The sequence below is a fragment of the Setaria italica genome, chromosome III (genome assembly GCF_000263155.2).
Source record: "Setaria italica strain Yugu1 chromosome III, Setaria_italica_v2.0, whole genome shotgun sequence".
NCBI classification, from domain to species: domain Eukaryota; kingdom Viridiplantae; phylum Streptophyta; class Magnoliopsida; order Poales; family Poaceae; genus Setaria; species Setaria italica.
In genome coordinates, this window is record NC_028452.1 from 37,595,528 (window position 1) to 37,605,153 (window position 9,626).

Here is a 9,626-nt window from a genome sequence, read left to right on the forward strand (position 1 = left end):
TCGTTCGTGATGGGGAATGTGTGTCCCTGCAAAGTTAGGTTCCTACAAAGTGTGTGTTTCTTAACTAGTCTTCCCGCCTGATGCCCAATCCGTCCCCCCTTCCTTCTCGGACCTGCCCGGTGACGTAGGCTGCAGCTTTAAGATCCCGGGCTTGGCCTGCGAGACTGATGGAGGTGGGCGGGGGGAGGGGGGGAGGGGGAGGGGGAGGGGGGAGCGGCAGTGCAGGGGCGACTGAAGGAGGAAGACGACCTCCTCGTGGGCCGTTTTGGTGGGCCGGAGGCGGTGGTAGGCCGCATGCTCGTTGAAGGCGACACTATCGCCTTCAGCGGCGCGTTGGCGACAGCAACAGCATTGGTAGTTAATAGCTAGGTTTGTTTTGTCTCAACGTACAATATTTCTTCCCCTTTGGTGGGAATACAGAACAGCCTTGGCCTAAATATATACCAAGCCTGTTGAAGATACTGTAGCAATTGTAGGCTCAGCAGGATGCCAATCAAGATCGATGAGAGCTTCCTTCGGACCATCAAGGATCGGTACAAGGTGCCCTTCTTGGTCCCATATTTGTAACATGTGCTCTGCTTTGTTTGCAGAAGCACCAACTATCCACTCACCATTACCACTGAAACATGGTTTCTTCCACTGTATGTTTGTGATGGCATCAGAAAGTTCACAGGAAAGAATAAGGCAGCTTGCACCATTTGCTTTTAACTTGTTGTAGTGACTTTCATAGTGCTTACTGTTGTTGATTATGTTTTTAATCTCCTCTCCTAAACCTTTAACAGGCAGAATATTCTTGTAGACTCTAATGACCCGATCATAAGAATTCGTCAAAAGGTATTGACCATCGCGACTTAAAACAATATCCTTAACAACAGCTCCACCAGGGATGGGAATTACTGCATGTACCTGAATGCTTTTTGAATCTACAATTAAAATTTCTCCCTTGGAGTTGCCCACATATATCAGATCCCCATGCTTATCAAACGTTGCAGCTGTTGGTGTAAAATGTGGGGTACCATCAGAGAATTTATATAGTCATCATCAGAGAATTTATTTGCATAGTAGTCATCATCTGTGGGTGATGTTATATAGTCTGGAAACACATGTACTTTTCTTAGATCAAGAAAAAAGTGCCTTCTGCTTTTTTTTTCTCCCCTCATGCTGACTCTTGTTCCATGCATCTTTTTATCTTAATGTTCTTTTCCTAGCTTTTGAGAGGTTCTTTCCAGAATGAAGGTTGCACTGATGGTAGTGTGTGTCTTTGTGCTGATTTCGTGCTGATAGTGCCAGGTAAGTCCATGTCCATGCTTGCAGCATGTAACTTCGACCTAACCATTCTGTTGTTAGCTATATTGCTATTTGCTTTTTTCTTTTGCAAATTTAAGCTTACAAATTCAATCTGGTCCTTCGCTTGCTATTTATGTAATTTCTATTTTTCATTGAGTGAAATACTCCATAGAATTACTAGCACAAGTGTATGGAAAACTTCCCACTTTCACTTCCTATTTTCCATTTTCTCTTTTAGCACCGTTGCTGGCAACCACCCTAAACAGTACAGACTACGGAAATCCTCCCTAAACAGTAATGTTGTGTAACCAATAGTGGCTAACATTTTCAATAAATTGCAAATAAGTTTGGTAATTAGCCAGTCAAAAAAATCGAATGGGCAGAAGCAGCTCCAATTTGTTCGAAGTGGCTTTTATTTTTTTGCTATTAGACCACTAGTGCTTTCAGTTCAGTAGTGCAACGTTTCACTGGTGAAGTTGTTTTATCATTACTTGGTACTATTTTCTAACCTCTTTCATCTCAGCCAAAACTATTATCATCCCTTACACAGCAGCACCCATAGCATAGCCCTTCCAATTCTCACCACACAAAAGATCATTCATGCAAGAGACTATAAAGAAGCAACGGCATATGCACAGAACTCACATACAGTCACTACTATATTTCAGTCATGAATGTTCTCTCGGCTTAGCTATTTGTAAACTTTTATTTCCAACCAAACATTGGCAAAACAACATGTCGGTACACACCAGCATTATGGAATCATACGGCCTGCATACATTCTTTTGATTTTTCTAATTCTTTATATATGTATTTACCCTGTTGATTCTTCTAACCCCAAGCCTTGACAATGTATCTGACGATGACTGCAGAAACAAAATGGCTGGCGAAGAACTATCTACCCTGTCACCACCAACTTCACCATGGTTCCCTACTGTATTCAGATCAGTAGCTATTATGTTCGGACTCTAGGTCTGCTTGTTTCACACTTAAAACCTCTTAAGATCGTTGTAATATATAGCTTAGCTTGAACCCATCCATACACATTGTGAAATACTCCCTCCATCCCAAATTATAAGTCATTCCAAGAATCTTGGAGAGTCAAAGTATCTCAAGTTTGACCAAATTTATATGATAATATAATAACATTTATGATGTCAACTAAGTATCATTAGATTCTTCATCAATTATATTTTCATAGTATAATGTCATAAATCTTTATAATTTTCCCTATAATTTTGGTCAAACTTGAGATATTTTGACTCTCCAAGATTCTTGAAATGACTTATAATTTGGAATGGAGGGAGTATATGTTACTGTCATGTAATGTACTCCCTTATTATCTTCCATCTGTAAACCATGTACAGTCCAAATTATCTTTGCATCAAAACATTCAGCAGATGTGCACTCAACGATCAGCACAAAGGCTCTTTGTTTGATTCGAGTTATTGTTAAACATACTCCACGTGCGCATGGGCATGCGGAAATTAAATCACTAGTATCAATTATATTTGGGCTTCAAATCTAGCTGTACAAAAACAATGGGCACCGGTACAACGAAGTATATAGGAGATTTCTTAATTTATACAAGTGGTGGATTCATGGTATATCACAAGCTATACTTAACAACAAGATAGGTTAAAAAAACAAGGATAAATGTACAGTATAATTAAAATTGTCATGTGTAACGATTATTTTTTAATTTTGCAATGAGTGGTGCCGATTATTTTTTAATTGGAGATGAGTGTACCGACTACAGAGCATATAACGAGTGCACCTTTCCCACCTATCTACATTGCTTTATATCCTTTCAAGGTTTCCCACATAGATAGTGTTTGGTTCATGTTAAGATAATGTAAACGTAAAGGAAATCAGATTACAGTGTATTTGGAGGGTGGAATAGGTGATTGCCCTCTTTGTTTGGTTGCACTCTGGCAACGTAATCAGATTACTGTGTGGGTGCTATATCTGATTACGGTGGGGGAGGAGGGGTAACAAGCTTGTATATATATTATTTAGGTAAGGGATTCGATTACAGTGTCAATTGATTACAAACCACCGCAACCAAACATATGTAATGGGATTCGTTACCTTCAGTAATCAGATTACGTTACATTTGAGCCAACCAAACACTACCACAGTACTTTTCCATCGTGTCCACCTGCGAAGATTATTTGCTGCCGGTACGCATACTATTCAAATAAAACAAATACAACTGGAATACATTCTCTCGAAGGATAAGATCACATGGTACACGAGAAGGGATGGATGGCCAGGATAAGTGCAATTCGTGCTGCAAGGTCTACCAACACATTATCGGAAACTGTGTGTGATCGTTGCCATCAGCAGCTGCAAATTAATTAGCTAGCACCACGGTCGTCATTTAGTGTCACGAGATATAAAGAAATGATGCACAAACCGCTCTACAAGCTCTCGTGCGCGGTTAAGTCTGGTTAATGTATCCAAATCTAACCAAAAAAAATACACTCCAATTTATTAGAAAGAAAAAGAAGAAGTCGAGGTTGAGGATGACACGGGCGCCCGTGGCAGGACTGGACGGCTGTCACGTATTTAGGTGTGGTAAAGAACTTTTAATTTAGCTCAGCAAATTTAAATATCAGGTTCAATAATGACCCATTATGATTTTGAGCTAAAAATAGATAAGGCTTGAAGGATCGGAAATGCGATTAGAGGGGGTGAATGGAAGCCAATTCAAATTTTCTCCAAGAATTTCGACTAAACTCCCCCAATCCTCTTTTCTAGTAAAATCAAGTCCACTTAGCTATGCATGAGCTAATGGACCTAACAATGATGTTAGGAACCCAATTTAAGAATAGCGGAAGTAAGAAAGAGTCGAAATGAGTACCGGAAGGACTTTGAAAAACAACACCTCTGTACGGAAAAATCCGGCCAAACCTTCGAAAAATTCCGGATTTTCGGAGATTTCTGGAGAAACCTTCGAAAACTTCCGAAGGTCCGGAAATTTCCGGAATTACTTCCGGAATATTCCGGAATCCCAGATTTTAGCCTTCGTGAGGAGAGAAGAAAAATCCGAAACTCGACCAAATGACCTCCAAAAATCACGAAATTTGAACCTAGCCTCACAACAATATTCCAAAGGTGTTCCCAAAGTTTCAAGTCGAAAAGCTCACGAATTGGTCACAATATTCCATGAATTTAGAGAAGGGCACAAGAAGAGGATTTTCGGGAAATCTCAAAATCCAAGGTGCGCATACATGGATTTGCTAGAGGATCATCCTAGGTGTTCTTGCACATGTCCTATTACCGATTTGCCCCAAGAAAAACACCTCAAAACACTGCCAATCGTAAGATCTAAAAATTCACCTAAAAATGGGGAGAAAGATAAATTTCAGATCTTGAGAAGGAGAAGCAATTGAGCACGAAATTGATTCTTGGATTACTCCACCATATCCGGTTACAAGCCAATCCTAAGCACAAACAAAACTTGGATGACAAAAAGATCAACACAAAGATCCACTCTTCTCTCCCTCTCCACCTCTACCAAAGACTCTCACAAAATAAATGAGTAGCCTACCACTAACTAGCCCAAGGGGGATGGCTGCCCCAAACAGCCCTCCTATACATATATAGGCATTTGGCAAATGTCCAAAATGCTCTTACATTAAGCACACAACCCAAATACCCCCTAGGGGTAAAGTCATCCAACTTTTTCTTCGTTCATCGAACGGACCCAATGCCTTCACGACTTCGCTTCGCCTCGATGCAAGCTTCACGATGGGGCCACGCGTCCTCCGACTCGACGCTGCCCGGCCGCACTAAACTCGCCCCCAGTTTTGAGGCCCAAACCGGCAAACCTGCCTACGCAGTGGTTTTGAGGCCCAAACCATCCAAACCCTCTGCACACCCACATGGTGTGACTCACCCCCGATTTTGAGGTCAAACTAGTCAAACCCTCTGCACACCCTCCTAGCGTGACTCACCCCCAGTTTTGAGGCCAAACCGGTCAAACCTTCTTGCACGCCGCACCCGACGTAACTCACCGATGTCGATGCGTGTCCGGCCTCCGCCAAGCCTCCGAAGCCTCCAAGTCTTTTGCTCCCGGCTCCCAGGCTGCCTACTCGACTCGTCTCCGTCCCGCTTGACTCGACCGATGCCGTCTCCATCCCATCCGTATACTCTTGCTATTCCGTGCACCATGTGGATCGCCCATGACTCCGCCCAGACTCCTTGGGTCCCTCACTCCAAGCCTACTCGTGTCCACCCTTCACAGCCCTAGTACATCGGCATGAACCTTTCACGCTTGACCTTCACCTCATACCGTTGACCGCCACATCGCATCCTACACATGCACATCACAAGTCAAGAGATACAACACACAACATACGGTATACTCAAATACCACAACACATCTCACACAACATAAACCTCCGGTTAGCCATTAGCATAATCAAGCATATATGGAATATGGACTCAACCGGTAAAGCTTCAAATCATCTAGTCAATCACTCATCACAAATATACCAAGGCACTTCTCAACTTGGTCTCTCAGGGCTGAGTTGGATTGTGAATGAGGCATGAGGGTCATGATTCATTACCATTCCTACACGTATTTGTCCTTGACACTGGAGGTTTAATGCCCCGTTTAAAAAAAATCAAGTTGATAGGTGGCGTTTTTTCCTTCCGCCACTGCCGATCCTAACAACATTGGACTCGAAGAAAATTGGGTGCATTCGGTATGCACGACGCATCTGGTCCCATCGAACCTGGTGGACGCCTCAATCCAACGAATCACGTTCTCGCCCTAGGTCTCGAACGCATTCCCGGCTCCTCTCCTCGCCGACAATCTCGGCTCGGCTCGACTCCCTCCCCGCAGCAATCACAGCTGGGGCCTGGAGGTGAAATGAGAGATACGGGCACTCAGCTGAAGAGAACTTGCTGAGAAGCTGAAAGCTGCTGGTGTCCGGCAGAAGTTGTGCATAGAGCAGACTGAGAACATCCCTCCACTCCTAGTTACTGGATAAAACGAAAGCAGTCTGATCCTGGCTGGTAGGATGAAATTGTGTTTTTGTTGTTGTGAATTGTGCAAACATTAATTGTTCATTGATCAAATTGTTGATGGATGGCAGATCAAATTGTGATTGTAAATTGATGGTTTGTAACATGATTGGCACATTGAGATCATCTATAGGTTGAAGAAAGATGATGTATTATATCATCAGGGGTGTGGGATATTTTTCACAGTTATTGGCATGCTAAATATAACTAGAGTTCATTTCTTCAGTTTCCTGCAAACAGGAAGGCAACATCACTTCCTGTTTGCTCAATCTACATGTTGCTGCAAACTGAAGATTATTGTAGTGATAGGTTAACGTATGATTCTGCTCAGCTGCAACATAATGCATCAAGTAGAATTCATGGCACCAGTAGAGGCTGCGCTGATGACAAGGGATCGGAGAAGGGATAAAGACAACTAATAGAGGAGGGAAACGATACTTGGGCACGCAAGTCTTCTTCTCGGGCTCTGGCGGATGACGTCGTCTGCTCCACCTTCAGCTTGACGTCGAAGCCCATTTTCGTGCTGCGCCGCGACCTTCCAGCCGTCATTTATTTCCATGCGCCGGCAGGGTGAGCCGGAGCTCGGTCTCGTCGAACACGAGGGCAAGTATTTCTCCCGACGTCGCTCCAGTTCGGTAGAGCCAAGCAAAGGCAGATGAAGGGGGCCGGCGCAGGAGGCCGCGGGGATGTGAAGCCTTGTCGTGCACTGCAGCCGAGCCGAGCGGGGATCTTCGTCGCGTGGAGGCTAGAGCCGCGTCCTCGCGCTGCGTCTGGACTCTGCAGCCGCGCCCGTCCTGCCCTTGGATCCCTGGGACACATCACGCTGCGGACATCAGCGTCGGGGTATACACGGAGGGCGCTTTGGATCCCTCCACCGAATTTCTTTCCCCTGGACTCTCTTGAGGTATCGTGAGTGCGTCCACCATATCACGCCCTATTTATACGTGCTAGTATTAGTCATTTATCGAACAACATCCTCCGTCGAGGAAACTCCCGTGTCGAGATGTCGCCCAACCGCGCCATGGCCCTTCTCGTTGTCGTCGGCATCCTCCTGCCGTCGTCTTGTGCTGCGGATGCCAAGCAGCTCGAGGCGGCCAAGCCAACACCCTGGAGCATCCAGAAGCCCGGCAGCGCCACACAGAGCCTTGCCCTCGAGCACATCCCGCTGCCCTACGGCGTCACCGGCGCCGAGAGCCTCGCCTTCGACCGCAGGGGCCAGGGGCCCTACACCGGCGTCTCCGATGGCCGCATCCTCCGGTGGGACGGGAGCTCCAACTCCTGGACTACGTTCGCGTACAACGCCAACTACAAGAACAAACCAATCTGCACGGCGCCCGCGAGGCGGCAGGAAGACGTCGAGAGCATCTGCGGGCGGCCGCTCGGCCTGCAATTCTACGCCAAGACCGGCGATCTGTACATCGCCGACGCGTACCTAGGGCTGATGAAGGTTGGGTCCAACGGCGGCGAGGCCGAGGTGCTCGCCGCTGAGGCCGACGGCGTGCCGTTCACCTTCACCAACGGCATCGACGTCGACCAGGTCACCGGCGACATCTACTTCACCGACTCCAGCACCACCTACACGCGCGCGCGCAACACACAGATCATGATCCACCGCGACGTGACGGGGAGGCTGCTCAGGTACAACGCGCGGGCTGGGCGTGTCACCGTGCTCAAAGCTGGCCTGCCTTACCCGAACGGCGTCGCCCTGAGCACAGACCGGACGCACGTCGTGGTGGCACACACGGGCCCGTGCCAGGCGTTCAGGTACTGGATCAGGGGGCCCAAGGCCGGCCGCTACGAGCTCCTCGCTGACCTACCGGGGTATGCGGACAACATCAGGCGAGACACCAGGGGAGGCTACTGGTTCGCTCTGAATAGGGAGAAGATCAACGCGACGGCTCCCGAGCACCTCGTCGGCGTCCGGGTCGACAGCAAGGGCGCGGAGCTAGAGGTGATGACAGCAGCCAAGGGTGTCACGCTCAGCGACATTGCGGAGAAAGACGGCAAGCTATGGCTGGGATCGGTGGAGCTCGACTACGTCGGGCTAGTTAATTATAAGTAATTAAATAATTAGTTCTTTAGTAGATTTGATAATAATTAGTGGTTAAGAACTACTGCCATATGCATTAGGCCAGGTTTAGTAAGGTTTACAAACTACTGTCAGTTAGATGCAGAACTTGCCTTATTTGTGTCTTGCACATTTTAATGGATTTTGGTAGGACTTGTGCGTTTCGTTTCGTTCAACGTGTTCTTGGTGTGTACGTGAACACTTGGTTGCGGATTGACTTTCTTCTAGCGTACTATACTTGCAATCTTAATGCGAGTTCGCCTTGACGACGACCTGATCCCTTACATGAAGGGAGAAAAGGACTCTTATGTGTCCCTCCGAAAGAAACCATAGGAATTCCTCCTCAGGTCAGCAGGCCTCTTGATTTTTCGAGCTTATTTTTTTTGTCTGGACTCCAAATTGAACATATCAAGGAGGCTTCAAAATTATGTACTCCAACTTTCAGTTTGGATTACATTTCATCATTGAGTCCATGAAAAATCCATCATTGTTGCCGACAACATCACAAAGACAAATCCAAAACAAAAACAAAATGTGGTGCTAGTGCAAAGAAAATTCATCGAACATAAGACTAGTTTATGGAGTCATTTGGTCTGCTACATTGAGACTATAAATTAACAAGGACTAGTTGCGTACAAGGTCAATTGATCTGGGGGAAAGTCTACATAACCCGTCAAACTATACATGGTGATTCACTTCACCCCCAAACCTACAAAACTGGGGTTTTACACCCTAAACTTGTGAAAACCATTCATTTGACCCCCTTAGGTGGTTTTGCAATCCAGTTTCGCTGAGTTGGCAATGCCACGTTGGATGAAAATGACACCGAAGCATTTGGGCCCACCTGTAAGTGTTTTACTCCATCTCTCTTCCAGAAAGACCAGAACGCGCCACCGCCCATCTCCCCTCCCCTGCTCGCGCTGCCACACGTCATCCATGCCACCTCCTCCTGTAGCGCTGCTTGCGCTGCCACACGTCATCCATGCCACCTCCTCCTGTAGCGCTGCTTGTAGTCCACCCTGACCCACTCGTGCTGCCACCCCATCACTCGCCCTCCACTCCACCTTCTCCCGCACCACCGCCCTGGTCCACCCCGCTCCCTCACACTCCGCTGCCCGTCGTTTGCCTCGCCCCCTTCCACACAGAGCTGCCTGCCCCCACCTAAGCTGCCCACACCACCGGGCGTCTGTGGAGGTGCACTACTTGCGCGGGCTAGGCGGACGGGCACAACTTG

The 9,626-nt window shown here is 46.7% G+C and overlaps 1 protein-coding gene across 1 annotated transcript; it reads left to right on the top strand.

Annotated features, from left to right (window-relative positions):
• The first annotated feature begins 7,327 nt into the window (after positions 1-7,327).
• Positions 7,328-8,540, top strand: LOC101773229 (protein STRICTOSIDINE SYNTHASE-LIKE 10). The gene has a single exon (XM_004963919.2). It carries the CDS (start codon positions 7,328-7,330, stop codon positions 8,384-8,386), a length of 1,059 nt encoding a protein of 352 aa, XP_004963976.1. The 3' UTR covers positions 8,387-8,540.
• The last annotated feature ends 1,086 nt before the right edge of the window (positions 8,541-9,626 follow it).

What these genes read in the sequence shown, in the direction of transcription:
- LOC101773229 (XM_004963919.2), top strand. Translation starts at nt 7,328, where the DNA reads ATGTCGCCCAACCGCGCCATGGCCCTTCTCGTTGTCGTCGGCATCCTC.